This window comes from Phyllostomus hastatus, unplaced genomic scaffold (assembly GCF_019186645.2).
Source record: "Phyllostomus hastatus isolate PE091 unplaced genomic scaffold, TTU_PhHast_1.1 phas_scaffold_78, whole genome shotgun sequence".
In the NCBI taxonomy this organism is placed as follows: domain Eukaryota; kingdom Metazoa; phylum Chordata; class Mammalia; order Chiroptera; family Phyllostomidae; genus Phyllostomus; species Phyllostomus hastatus.
Genome location: NW_025334041.1, coordinates 66828104 through 66843525, shown reverse-complemented (window position 1 = coordinate 66843525; position 15422 = coordinate 66828104). Strand labels below are relative to the sequence as shown.

The 15422-nt window shown below is 40.9% G+C and overlaps 1 protein-coding gene across 2 annotated transcripts; it reads right to left on the bottom strand.

The window, feature by feature from the left end:
- Positions 1–465: 465 nt before the first annotated feature.
- Positions 466–15380, bottom strand: UNC50 (unc-50 inner nuclear membrane RNA binding protein). 2 transcript variants are annotated; one of them, XM_045827077.1, is made up of 7 exons: positions 15233–15353; positions 14229–14268; positions 13672–13955; positions 12804–12924; positions 2145–2284; positions 1957–2058; positions 466–809 (listed from the first exon to the last, which is right to left on the bottom strand). In XM_045827077.1, exons 3-7 carry the CDS (start codon positions 13949–13951, stop codon positions 673–675), a joined length of 780 nt encoding a protein of 259 aa, XP_045683033.1. In that variant the 5' UTR covers positions 13952–13955; positions 14229–14268; positions 15233–15353; the 3' UTR covers positions 466–672. The 2 variants fall into 2 exon arrangements, with proteins under 2 accessions (XP_045683033.1, XP_045683032.1); XM_045827076.1 differs by lacking the exon at positions 14229–14268 and having other exon boundaries at positions 15233–15380.
- Between the last annotated feature and the right edge of the window lie 42 nt (positions 15381–15422).

Sequence of the window (15422 nt, the reverse complement as noted above, 5' to 3'; positions counted from 1 at the left end):
AGTATTGTGTTTTTGTTTTGTTTTGCAAAGAAAACGCTATTAATAATATTTAGAGCCTGAGGGTTAGACTAAGATAACATGCCCCACATAAATGTTTAAAATATAACCCATTACAAAATGGAGGCAGCATATGTAACTTGTCAGTAACAGTGGGGGGAGGGGGAGCATATTATTACCATATTCTCCAAAAAGAAGCCCTTTCGGGAACATGTATAAAGGACCCATGAATAAAGTCAAAGAGGGGTAGGATTGAGGGTGGGAGGTAGAGGTGGATTGGATGGGGCAGGGGAAAGTGGTGGTGGGAATATGGAGACAATGGTATTTGAACAACAATTAAAAGATTTTTTAAAAAAAGCTCTTTCAAAAAGAATTCGTATTAAAAATCTTTACCTTTCTAACTTCCTCATGCCTTCAGTATTTTGTATATCATTTTTGTGTGTACAAATATTAGAATAAAATACATGCTTTAGTTTAAAAAATTTATTATAGAAATGTACATTTAATTAGTTTTAAGGAATGTATTTGACAATAATGTTAACATATATTTCCTCAAATTCACAAACTTTACACCTCTAAGATATCTACAATGAGTTTACTTACAAGTTTCACAAGAAATCACTTCACCAATACTGTTGACACAGTTAAGATGTAACAGTCTCTTTTTTTTTTTTTTCATTTTACTCTGTACTTGTAGAAGGAACACATTGTGTGTGTGAAGTTCCATCCTAGTGCTAGTGATAGCCCGTAGATCAGAATGAGAGGTGCAAATGGATAGAGAAGAATTACCGTATTTTTCAAAAATGGCAAAGCTGGAAAATAAAGTATAAATTCATTTTTTAAAGAGGAAATATGACTAATAAGTGAACATTCTGAAAGATAGCTTTTACTACAACATGTGGGGCCAAAGAGGCATATTTTCAATCAATAAGATGATGCTATGTAGCCAGAACCATACTACTGAGCTGTACTCACAGAAACTGTTCTAAACTACAGGGAGTCACCAGGAAAGCAATCAAAAATTCACTCAGAGAAGCCACAGTCTTCTGATTGTGCTAGCTATCTAGCACAATTATATGACATGCTAATCATATGACATGACATAAACATCTTCCCTTAACTGGAGAAAGGACTCCCTATCCAACCAAACAAGGTATTACAACTTGAGGGGATTAGGTGGCCTCTGGCAAAGCAGCCAAGAGGGTGAGGACAGTTCTGACCAGTGCAGCCAGTCATAAGTGAGTAATGGTTTGCATTTAAAGTCCTAATCATCCAGAGTGACAGAAAAGGAAGGGTTAAAAAAATATGTAACATTTATAAGTTATAAGATCTCCAGATTTAATTCAGCTTTGATTTCTTAACAAATGAATAATATAAATATGTTTCTCATTCATATTAAAATGAACTGATTGATAGCAGGATTTAACAATAAATTTGCAAACACACCCTCAGGTCAGTAGAAGTTGGGTGGGCCTGATCTTCTGGAATCATTTACAGAACCATATAGTGATCATAAAAGTGGAAAATGAGGCAAAAGTTTTAAAATTCATCCCACCAACCCTTTCCTCTCTCTAACCTATCATTGGTGACCTAGAACCTGAGAGTCTGGGAAAGAGAAACTGGTCATGGGTTGGTTCTAGTAGGTAACTTGGAGATTAATATGGTTTAACATGATTCCCTGAAATGATAAAATTTGTTACACACGTGCCATGCTGCTTTTGAGAAGAGTGGCCACGACCAGGTTACTTATTTCTCTCTCTGTGTTTGTTTCCTCATTTGAAAAATGGGGATAAATACACCTATATTATATATAATTATGAAGATTAAATGACATAATCCATATAAAATACTTGGGACAGTGCTCACAAGGGCTCCATAATCGTAAGCTAATTGTATTAGTGTTACAACTTTCCCCCACCCTGCTATGTTCTCAGACGACCACAAAAATTAATTACTTACCACTGTATCCCAGGAAGGTTACATAGATATAATAGCCAACTGCAATCAACCATAAGGTATTTCCAACCAAATATCCAATAAATGTGTCTGTTAGGATGACATCTGGTAAAGAGATGCAGACAATGACTCACTTTTCACTGCATTCAACAGACTTTTGAATAATAGTTTAAGAAGTAACTGTTACTTACGGTTGATGAAAAAAAGTTGGATAAAATGCAGAATGAGTAGGAGAGGATAAAAAGCATTCAAATGCACATCGAAGGCATAGCCCCACTCCACATCACAGTCTCTGCTCTGTCGTTTCACTAAATACTTGTTAGAGATAAACCTGAAGAGCAAAATTAAAGTTTCTTTCATCATACAATAAAAATTCTATAAATGTTTGCTGACTGCCTTCTGTGTACCAAGCATTATTTCACACGCTGGAGTTAGAGCAGTAAACAACACAGACAAAAATCTCTACCTTCAATCTTGTGGGAGCAAACTAACAATAGAGTATAAATATTGTTACATGGTACTATGGAAAAAACAGGAGAGAAAAACAGAGAAGCCCTGGCTGGTGTGGCTCAGTGGACTGAGTGCCAGCCTGCAAACCAAAGGATCGCCTGTTCGATTCCCAGTCTAGGGCACGTACGTGCCTGGGCTGCAGGCCAAGTTCCCAGTTGGGGGCATACGAAGGGCAACCAATCGATGTATCTTTTGCACATCATTTCTCTTCCTCTCTTTCTCCCTTCCCCCCTCTAAAAATTAATTAAATTGTAAAAAAAAAACCCCAAACAGAGAATACACAGTTGAAATGCAACATTACATATGATGGTCAAAAGAAAGTAACACCTGGGTGAAGACCCAAGGGCAGTGACAGGATTTTCCCGGAGCAGGGAGCAGAGCATTCCAGGCAGGGGGAGGCCAAGTACAGAGGTGGAGGAGATGGTGCAGTACGGAGCAGGCGGCAGCATGCCTGCATGTTTGAGGACTGGGTCCAAGTGAACAGAGTAGCAGGAAATGGTATCAGAAAAGAAATAGCCAGATCTTACAGACAGTCTGTGACCATTTTAAGACCTCTGTATTTTACTTTAGGTGAAGTAAATCACTGGATTTCCCATTAGAAAGACTTACTGTTTTGACCAGGTTCCTCCAGCTGCCACTCCAAGAGCAGACTACAGGGACAAAAGTGGAAGTGGGACAGTGGGATGAGCTATAGTTAGAAGGCAGCACCAACAGGATTTAAGTACTAGAGGTAGAATATGAGGGGAAAAAAATCAAGAGTGACAGATTGTTGCTTTAAACAAATGAAAGATTGAGCTGCCACTGACTGAGGTGGGAATGGCTGCTGAAGAATGGTTTGGCGCAGGAAGGAGATTGCAGGAGTTTGGATTTGGATCTGTTATGTGAAAGATGTCAATTAGTACAGAATAAAAAATTATATATAAAGGCTAGAGTTTATTTATCCCTGACCAGTGTGGCTCAATTGGTTGGGTGTTGTCCCACAAAGTGAAAGGTCAGTCCAATTCCTGGTCAGGGCACGTGCCTGGGTTGCAAGTTTGGTCCCTAATCAGGGTGTGTATGAGAGACAATCGATGTTTCTCTCCCTTTCTCCCTCCTTTCCCCTCTTTCTAAAAATAAATAAATAATATCTTTTTAAAAAGTCTTAAAAATCTAGCCTTAAGAAAAATTATTCAAGCTTATGCCACTGTTCCACAACATGGACTATGAGTTTAGTTAAATTATGAATAAACGAGAAGTAAAATACTGGCTACTGGCCTAAGACAGAGCATAGTAACAAGACCTTGAACTCATCTCCTCCCACAAACACACAGAATTTACAACCATAGAGCAATTCCCCCTAAAGAAGAATCAAGGGCTGACTAAACAGCTTCTGCACAATAAACGAAGACAGACCATACAGAAACAGTAGAGAGACAGAGACATGGCACTGGTACAGTGGGAACCCCACCCCCAACACAGCAACCTGAACTAGGGAGGGTTTCACTGAAGGGCCCACACGCAGACTCACCCATCCTGAGACATGGTGAAAAGCGGTTTAGAAGGCACCTATCTGCCAAAAGGGAGAGAAACTGTGGAAACTGTGGGAACTCTCTCTAGTGTCAGAGGTACCACAGAGTGCCAACTGTTGCCCTTCCCCACCTCTTCATCACAAGAGTAGGATGATGACCCAGGAGCTCTAGCAAGGCCAGCTTTCAAGCACACAGCATCTCCTTCCTTGGCTTGTCCCCAGGTCTCCCAGTAAACAGCTCCAGCAACCACTTCCAGCTGACCTTTAAGGTGACCCCGGCACAGTTTGCCCCTGGAACTTCCCATGGCTCATACATGCTCTAGTTGTAGCTCCCACCCCAGTGTGGCTTCCCTGGGACTTCCACAGACTAGGCTGGGTTCAGCTTGCCCCCAGGACTCCCCACAACCCAAACCTGTTCCAACTAGAGCTCCAACTGACCTGCCAAGACAGTTCTGGTGTGAATTGCCCCTATACCAACTAAACTACAACAAAAGCTCCAGCCCCTGGCGTGGCTTGTCCCAGGACTCTCCGCAGTCCTAGACCCTCTGACTACACCTCAAGCCAGCCTGTCAGCAAGGTCCCAGTGAGGCCCAGCCCCAGGAGGCCTGGGCTGGCTCCAACTGTATGTAGTCCTAGCTGCTCTGCCAAGACAGCCCTAGTGCAGCTTGACCTCAGGGCTCCCTACAGCACACAAACACTCCAGCTGCCAAAGATACCCAATGTATGCAGTTTACAAAGGGGAAGCTCCTACACAAGGCCACACCTTCAAGACTGGGAGAGGTTCCTGTTTTGCCTAATTCATAGAAAAAAAAAAAAAAACAGAACCAAAATGAGACAAAAAATATGTTCTAGAATATGCCCATGAGCTGAAAGACAAGGAAATGGAAATCACCCAATTGAACTAGCAAACAGAGGAAAAAAAGAATAAAAAAAAAAAGACAGACTGACCTCTAGTCAGGATGGTCAGGTAGGTCAACAGGTCAACTTGGAGCTCATCAACTCCCACAATCACACCAAAATCACAAGTACATTACAGAACAACCATGGAGAACCTCCTGAAGCCTAGCTGAACAGAACTGCTATAATTAAAGATAAAAAACATCAGGGACATCAAGACTGCAGGAGGGACCAGGCAGGTCCCATAAACGTGTTGTGGCAATTACGAAATGTGAGGGATACGCAGCTGCGGAGGCCTGCCCTGAGGAGCGAGGAGTCACAACCCCACACTCGACTCCCCAAACAGAGGCACCCAGTGCTGGGAAGGAGTCCTCATAATGGCATTACACTAGGCTGCGCAAAACAGCCAGGACTGTGTCCAAAGGCAAAGGGGCTGTCACAGACTAAGGCTGCTTTTAAAGGGACTATGCAGATTTACTAACTCATGAACTTAAGTGCAGGAGCTGCAACTCAAAGAGTGCCAGAAACACATAAAGAGGAGTGGAACTGACTAACTTTAGGGTGAAGGCTGGAGGGGCAGGGGTTGGGACAGCTCTCACCAGGCACGAAGTACTGGCAGGTGCCCTTGTTTCTTGGTTGATCTCTCCTCCCACCCAATCAGCCCTGTGCACACAGGCACCAAATCCATGGTGCTCTTCATAAAACTGACTAACACTGCTTTACCCTGATCATTCCTAAGATCCCATTCAACTTGCTCGTTAGGCCCTTGTCTCTTCAAGCCACTCCTCCACATAAACTGCCTGCATTGGCTTGTGCTGCAGAAGTTCTGCAAACCTCAAATAAGCAGCAGCCAGCCTCCGCAAGCATTGTAGCTCTTCCCAAGAGACGCCAAGCTCAGTACCAGCAGAAACCAGCCTCAACTTACAATCTAACTTCCATCCGGTGGCCCCAATCCTGGCATAAGAGGCAGCCAGTCTTGGCCTGTAACGTAGTTCCAACTAAGAAGCCACAAGCCAAGCAAAAGTGGCAGCTGATCTCAGCCCACATTGTAGTGCCCAGCAAAGGGTCCTAATCATAGCACAGTGGCAGGGAACCTCGGTTTACTGTGTAGCCTCTCCCAAGCATCTCCAAGCCTAGCACAAATAACACCCAACCGCAGATCACTTTGCAGTACCTACCAAGAGGCACCAAACCCAGCACAAGTGGTAGCTCACCTTGACCCGCACTGGAACCATTCCCAAGAGACTCCAGCCCCAAAACATCTCCAGACCACACGAGAGAATCACCCAACCAGCTTCACAAATGGTATACCCAAAGGGCAGCCTAGGCTGGTATCACAGCTACATTGGGTGCTAAATCAACACCCAATCTGTAGGGTCAGGTCCCATACAACAGCTCGTCCACTGCAGTCACATCCAACCTTCACAGTCAGCCAGCCTGAGGGTCAACCCCACCCAATGACATACCACCAGAAAGAGATACAACTACAACAGGAGGGCACATACACCCTTGGTGCAATGGGCTCAAATGACTAGAAAGACTGCAACACTGTCCACTTCCTATTTCTAAGGCCACCCTAAAAAGACCAGGAGACATATCATATCGACCTAGCACATGGAAATAAACACAGGAAGTCAGGCAAATGAGGAAACAAGTCCTAAATAACAGAAAGGGTAAAACTCCAGAAAAAACTAAATCAGATGGAAACAAGCAATCTATCTGATGCAGAGTTCAAAACACTGTGCAGTGAACTTGGAAGAAAAACATATGAACTCAGGGAGAACTTCAAGATATAGAGACAAAAAAAAACATAAACAAGAACCAATCAGAAGTAAAGAGTACAATAACTGGAATGAAAATACACTGGAGCAAATCAACATTATGTTAGATGAAATAGAAGATCAAATCAGTGACGTGGGAGATAAGGTAGTACAAAACTCCCAATTGGAACAGCAAAAAAAAAAAAGAATCTTAAAATATGACGATAGTTTAATAGACATGTGGGACAACATCAAGTCTACCAATTTTCAAACCACAGGGGTCCCAGAAGGAGAAGACAGAAAAAAACAGATTGTAAACATATTGGAAGAAATAATGATGGAAAACTACCTAACCTTGCAAAGGAAACATACATACAAATCCAGGAAGTGCAGAGTCCCAAACAAGATAAACCCAGAGGCCCACACCAAGACACGTCATAATTAAAATGCTAAAGGTTGGGAAAAAAAGATTTTTAAATATAGCAAGAGAAAAGCAATCAGTTACGTGCAAGGAAGCCCCTACAAGATTATCAGCTGATATCTTAACAGAAACTCTGCAGGCCAAAAGGAAGGAACTAGCACAAAATATTCAAAGTGATGAAAAGCCAAAACCTACAAGATCACTCTAACCAGCAGAATATGATGTAGAACTAAAGAAGCAGAGTATTCTAGACAAGAAAAGCTGAACAAGCTTGTCACCACAAAACCAGTATAGAAGAAATGTTAAAGGGGCTTCTTTAAGTAGAAAAGATAAAAAATATGAATAAGGAAATATAGGAAAAAAATCTCACTGAAAAAAGCAAACAGTAAAAACTGTGGATCAAACAAGCTAGTACAAAGGTTAAAAGAGAAAAGCAGGAAGACCATGTGTAATTACAACAATAAAGTAAGGGACATATACAAACGCACATGCAAAAGTAGTAAAAAATAATGACAAAAACAAACATGGAGGGGATAAAAATTGTAGTGATTATAGACTGTTTGAACTTAAGTGACCATTAACTTGAAACAGTCTGATATAAACTTTGCCTGGTATATAGGAAGTACATGGTAACCACAAACCAAAAATCTACAAGAGGTATACAAAAATAAAGAGAAAGAAATCCAAATACAACACTATAGAAAAAAAAAACAACAACATACAAGAGGAAAGAAAGGAGCAGAGAAAAATGCAAAGATAACCCCAAAATAACTGATAAAATGGAAATAATAACATATCTATCAAATTACTTTCAATGTAAATGGATTAAATATTCCAATCAAAAGACATAGGGTGACTTTAATAGATTAAAAAAGCAAGACCTATACATATGCTGCCTACAAGAGACCCACTCCATATTAAAAACCACACATATGCTGAAAGTAAAAGGATAGAAAAAGATCCTTCATGTAAATGCAAATAAAAAGGTGGGTAGCAATACCTGTAACAGACAAAACAGACTTTAAGACTCAAGCTGTAACAAGAGACAAGACGCATTTCATAATAATAAATATTTCAATCCAACAAGATGACATAACTTGTAAACATCTATGCACTCAATGTAGAAGAGATACATAAAACAAATATTGACAAACATAAAGAGACAGATTGACAGCATTACAATAACAGTAGGGGGCTTTCACATTGCACCGACAAATTGTTAAGAAGAAAATAGTGGCTTTGAATGACACATTAGACCAGATGAACTTATAATTAATATTTTTAGTACATTTCACCCAAAAGCAGCAGAATATACTTATTTCAAGTGCACACTGAACATTTTCCATGACAGACAACATGTTGGGCCACAAAACAAGTCTCAATATAAGGTAGGAGATAGTCAGCAAGGAGGAAACTCCGGAGGTGCCCCAGGGCTAAGATAAAGGACATCAATACAAGACAGAGACCCTGTTCTAAGACAGGTTGTTCCCGCTTTCTGGAAAAACACTGAATCATGGTGACTCATGAATGCACCAGTGCAGAAGATGCTACATGACCCCTGCTTCATTATAATAATAGCATTATAATAAATTAACATTTATTATATGCAACCTCCTTCTCTGATGGCCAATCAAGAAAAATCATGGCAGATCACATGCGCAGTAGCTTTAAAGTAATATAACTATTTGTACATGCACAATAAAAGCCCGCCAAAGCTAGCCAGGAAAAACCCACCCTGTAAGAACAGAATCCCTCCAGCCCCTGAAGGCAATCTATGCTCTGAGTTGGCCTGCTCCCATTTTCTGTGGAGTGTACTATCACTTAATAAATCTGCTCTCTCTCTTTCTGCTATAAACTCTGTGTGTTCGGTTCAGTTCTTTGTCCACAGTCACCAAGAACCTGGGCCCACATGTGACAAATACATTTAAGAAAACTGAAATCATTCATATCAGGCATAAATGGTAGGACACTAGAAATCAATTAGAAGAACAAAACAAGACAGAAGTCCTGCTAATCTGGTCTTTGTTTCTGTCTGGGTACCATCTTCCTTCCACAGTGCCAAGGCCAGTGCCTGAGGCCAAGGAAGGAGAAAGAGTCAATTGGCTTGAATTTTGCAGATCTGCAGATCTGTTGTTCACAACACTACACAGCCACTAGGAAAGACAAGAAACTGATCAGATCACTACTGAAGCAATTATATCCAAAGAACACATGTACCTCTGTTTTCACTGCAGCATTATTTATAATAGCCAAGATATGGAAGCAACCTATTTGTTCATCCATAGATGAATGGATAAAGAAGATGTGACAGATACATAAAATGAAATATTACTCAGCCAAGAAAAAAAAAAGAATGAAATCAGTTTAATAGAGAAATACAAATACCATTTCACTTATATGTGGGATCTAAAAAAGCAAAGCAAAGTCTGATCACTATGTTGTATACCTGAAACTAATATAATATGGTATGTCAACTTTAATTAAAAATAAATTTAAACAGGAACAAATTTAAAGGACACATGGACAAAAACTAGGGGGGAGGGTAGTAATGGGAGGGAAGTGGGGAGGGTTGGGTGGGTGGGCAGGAATGGGAGTAAAAGGGAGAAAACTGTACTTGAACAATTATTAAAATAAAAAATAAATAGAAAAAATAAAAATAAATTTAGAAAATAAAATATCCAGTTAATATAAAAATAGATCTTTAAAGGAAAAGAATAAACAGGACCATTTGTATTATAAACAGAGTTGCAGAAACTCAACAGATTTCTGTATGTGTGATTTCATTTCAGGGATACAGTTAAGAAAATGGTATGCTTCCATTAGAAATAAAAATAGGAAAAATAAGGAAATAAGAGGAAGAACAGAACACAGTACTAATAAAACAGTTCTATACTCAGTTACCGTAAAAATGTCAAAATAACATTGCTTTGCTTGAACAAACTGGAACTTACCAATACACTTTCCCTTTTAGCCAAAATCATGTGTCATCAAATAAATGGAGTAAGAATCTAGCTCACTGCTCAAGAATTCCCATTCTGTAGTCCTGCTGCTATTCCTACCCTTCTGGTTATTCCTTAAATGGGCACATTCCAGGCTCCTGTCCTCAGAGAGAGTGTCACCTCTAGCACACAGATTCCTTTTGAGAAAGCACAAAGACAACTATGGTTTCCCCTCCCATCTTCACATTAATGAAGCCAGTTATGTCCTCATCTTGGCTCAGGCTGTTGTAGGTTCAGAGTCACGTACCCTATTGTTCATGTACCCTATTGAACCTTTATTGCCATTATGTATTCAAAATGCCACCTGAACTCAGGGTACAACATGGAATCCTTAATCTATACCCACCACTTACTCCTAAACCAAAAACTTGCCAGCTACCCCAAAGGAGGCTATGGCTTCCTCTCCTTATCATATTCTCTTATCACAGGAAGCTCTCTAGCCCATCTCTCTCCTCTCTTCCTATGATCACCAAACTAGTCTGGGCCTCCTCTACTCATACAGACCCACAATTGTATCCAGCTTTACCTCTCTCCAGCTTCTCTTCCTCCACTGCCATAGAAAAGACTTTTTCTAAAGTGTGAATTTGATGTTATTTCCTTACTTCAAAGTCTCCAAGCTACATAATTCTCCCTCGCCTCCAAACCTACACAAGCAGCCTCTGACATAAAATAAAATTATTTTTTCTGTATTGCATTTAAGGCTAATTTCTCTAGTCAAATGTCTTCCCCAGACATTCACTGTCACTCTACACCCTCACACCCAGCACGCTGTCCACATTTCTACGTCCTTGCAGTTGGTATGAGTAATCATTGATCCCATCTCTCCCAAAACACCTCCTCATGCTACTTCGTGCAGTGCCCCTCGAATGACTGTAATCACATGTCATCATTTCTATTTTTAGCTCCTCACATCATTTACAAGACAACACAGGTTTTCAAAAACATACTGAGTCCTTTTCTACTTAACTTATACTATCATATAGAATCATACTAAAGGTACTCAACTCCAGAATGACTTGGTTTCTATGGTCTTCTGGAGGCAGTGCATTCATGGCAGAAAGCTTGCTATTGGGTTGGCTAAAAAGTCTGTTACGTTTTTTCCATACAATGGCTCTAGTAGTGCTTAGGCATCTTTAACTTCATTTGAAACAATTCCATTAGATTGTATTGTGACAGCTGTCATATCAGTGTGCATTTAAAGAATCTTATCAAAATTGGTGAATTTTTGTGTAGCCATTTTAATATTGAAGATGGAAGAAGATACACAACATTTTTTATGTGTTATGCTTTATTATTTCAAGGTAAAAATGTAACTGAAAGCAAAAAAAAAATTGTGCGGTATATGAGGAACACGCTGTGACTGATCGAGTATGTCAAAAGTGGTTTACAAAATTTCTTGGTACTACTGACATTTGGCCAAATAATTCTTTGCTGTGGGGCTGTCTTTTGCATTGGAAGTAGCTTAGCAGCATCCCTGACCTCTACCTACTAGAAGCCAATAACAGGTGATGCTGATATACACAAAATATACAAATCAATAGAGTTACTGATGACATTAAAAACTTGTCTTTTATTTTACATAAAAAAACCATACGGACTTTTTGGCCAACCCAAAACAAACTAAACTATTCCCTTGAAAGCCTTATTTATTGAAATTTTTCCATATATCATGTTTTTCACGGATATCTAGACAATGAATATGTGACTTATATTAGCAGTATTATTTTTAGATCACATTTTAGAATTTTACATTAACAATTTATTGACTATCTAGCACATACAAAACCTGTGCTGTACTAATCATAAGCTATAAAGGAAAATAAAAGGTTGGTATCTTCAGAGGTTATAGTCTTAGAATTTAGTTTAAAACATTAATAGCTACCATTTATTGAGCACTTACAAAATGCCAGATGCTTTTCCTACTACAAGCTTCTCAAATACCTTACCAAATAGATAATTCCATTTTACAAGGGGTCTGAGGCTGAGTTACATAGTAAATGGCTGAGCTGGCATTTGAACCCAGCTCTCTCTGTGACTAAAATGCTCCAGAGTATTTTCTCTGATATACAATGACCACCAGCCCTACTCAATCACTGGCTACCTTCTAAGCTCACCCACCACATTCATTCCCTTAATTCATCATGCCAACCACACAGGAGCCCTGTATCTGTAAGAACAAAAAAAAAACCCAAACACCAGATTTACATTCAGTACACCGCTGTTGTTAAACTAAACCTAGACAAAGTCAAATTGAGAATCCTTACAATAAAACCTCTGTGTGTGTGTGTGTGTATGTCCACCTCAGAAGGAAGGCACCAAAAGTTTAATGAAAAAAATCTTTTCAAATGTGCTACATTTAAAACAAAAAAGTCAAAGTAAGGTTCCATGAAATAATCTAGATCTTATATGTTTAGTTGTGACCCACTGACAAAGGCAGCAGGAAAATGAGCCATCATCCAGACAACTTAAGCAGAATTGGCTAACTGCATATTTTTGCAAAATCAGCAATTTTGTCAGTATGATATAATCATTATTTCAATTCATTTATTTGCTGCATGTACTTTGACAATATAGACCATACCTTAGAGATTCTGACACAGGTAGACACAAGAAGGCAAGTAATAATAATCTAAACAGTCAAAATGGATGCTTTCAGTTAGTCTATCTTGATTCAATTTCCATCAGCAACTGTATCTGTGAAGCAAGTAAAGGAGGCTCTAGAGTAGTATCAGAAGAACCAAAGGTATGGTACTTACCACATAAGAGTTGAGATGAGGAGGCCAACACCCACACAATCTATCAATACGACCCAAAGGAGAAGCTTTATCATCTTAAAAAGTCCCATGTCCAACACAATGCCGAATCCTGCAGTGGACACTGAAAGATTGATTTATAAATTTCATTCAGGCAGTTTGCAAGGTTCTGGGGCTATAAGGCACACAGTCCCTGTCCTCCAGATGCACATGGTCCAGTGGGGGAGACAGATGTAAACAAAACTCCCAAGATGTGTTCTACATGGTTAAGAACATGGAGGGGCCACTTAAATACCTCAAGGTTACCAAGGAGGCCCCTGTGTGTGGGTCACCAGGGTAGCTCACCTTTTGGAACATCATTAGTACTGAAAAGACACCCATATATTTAAGATAAGTTAAAGGTGAGAAATATCTGCACACTTTATCACCTTAAAGGCTTAATAGGATCCTTTCGCTACACTATTGGAGAACTTACAAGTAGACTCTCCAGGTCATACAAATACTGTACTTTTAGAATTCTCCCTCTGGATTTCCCTAATTGTGAAAAGCAATTTCTAATCTTGATATTCCTTTTCACAGTAAATTTGCATTTGGGTATCAATGTATTTATCACAGTAGTTAAAAGACATGGAGTGAGTCTGTCCCTCTTTTATAGTTGAGGTAACGATTTACTCTGGCATCTGCTTGGGCCCTTTAGAACCAGGGGGAATACAGATTCCTTTCCTGTGAGATTTTGGGGGCTTCAGAAAAGAGCTTTAAATATACCCAAATTCTGACCCACAACAGTTTATAACAAAAGAGTCTCCACATGACAAGTCCAATCAAACACTCAATTTGTTTTCAACTGTACAGAAGATCAATTAACACTTACCACACAGCCAGACACTTAATAGGACCAAGAAAGCTGGATCATCTCTGGCCCACTGATCCTTTGTCTGCTTTCGATAATGAAAGTTTCTATAAACCTTCTGCGGCGATGTGAACAGGTAGAACATCTGCCATGCAGCAAACTCAAAATCCATTTGCCGAAAACGAAAAAGCCTTCTCAAGTATTTGTAGCGCTTTGCTCCTGCTGTGTGTCTTGCTGCATCCCTGGAATTCAATGCTCCATTCCCCGGCAATGGGGAATTCACTGAAGTACTTGGTAACATCTTCCTATGGGGGGGGGGGGGGGGGCGGGGCGGGAAACTTTACTAGTAATCTTAAGAAAGTGTTGGCTACTAGCACTCCTCTTCTGAGTCATATGGGAGGGAAGTCACCTGACACTTCTCCAATCCTTGAGAAAAGTCAGTGGTCAAAACAAATGTAGTTGTTTTTGAGGCTTGGTTGGGGTTTGAGAACTGCCTAATGCACTTCAGCGAGGGCGGCACCACAGTCTTCTGAACATAGTAACACTCATACAGGGGCCATACCTTTCCCACACCTCACCTTGCTCAGTCCTCAAAATAGTTCTCCCAGGTAATAGCAGCTACAGAGTCAGAGGGAAAGAGAGTGAAGGTGTGGGGAGGGGGCAGGGAGGAGAGAGAGGGAAAGGAAGGGCGGGAGAGAGGGAGATTAAGATTCTGAATCAAATTCTGGCTCAAAACCCCCTGCTCTTAAAACGTCAAGCCTTTATTAAGACGTGTCAAACTCATTTTCACGGAGGGCCACATCAGACTCGTGGCTGCCTTCAAAGGGCCCAAATAATTTCAGGACTGTGTAAATGTAACTACTTCTTAAGTATTAAGGAGCTGAAATTACATTTGGCCCTCTGAAGGCAACAGCAAGGCTGATGTGGCCTCAGATGAAAATGAGTTTGGCACCCCTGCTTTAAGTGAAACCTTTGTTTAGGCCAGTTAGAAACTAAATGATGTTACCAACCAGGCGAAGTAAATGACCTAATCACACATGCGGTCCATCAAAGCATTGTCAGCAGGCAACTTGTTCACCAGAAAGCGTTACAAAAATAAAGCAAAACTAAATCCAGTGTTTTTCTCCGTTAATAGTTCAGCTGAGGAATGTCACCATGAGAGACCTGTCGAAACACTCTGAAGCCAGGTGAGGGCAGTCAGTCAGTCAGTCAAGGTCCGGCCCCAGCGCCCCCGCGGCCCAGTCCCTAGCTCCGCTCCCCAACAGACCCCGCCCAGGGTAGGGCTGCTGGATACAACCAACAAAGTCGCCCACTTATATTGCAATCTGACAACGAAATGCTTGTTAGTATAAGTACGTCTTAAAAACTGAGTGGGCATTCTCATAACAGAAACTATTCTTTATTTTATCTGAAATTCAACCGTAGCTTAGCGTCCGACATTTTATCCCGCCGCCCCACTGAAGGCCGAGCAGCAGGCCCTGCGTTAGTCACTTCAGAGCCAGAGAGGCCGGGCTGCCAGAGGCCGGAGGAAACGGCACCGGGCGAGCCCAAGTCGTGCCCGCACAGAGTCCTTAAGACTCACCTGGAGCGGCCTTGCGGCCTCCACCGGCTCCAAACTAGCCCGGCACCTCGGCCTAGCAGCCTAGCCGCGCAGCCACTGGGCTAACGTCCCTTCCCGCGACGTAGACAGCCTCCAGGAAGGGACACTTGACCTACGCCTACTTCCGCCGCGCGGGGCCTCTCTGACTCCTGGTTCGCTCTAGCTCGCCGGA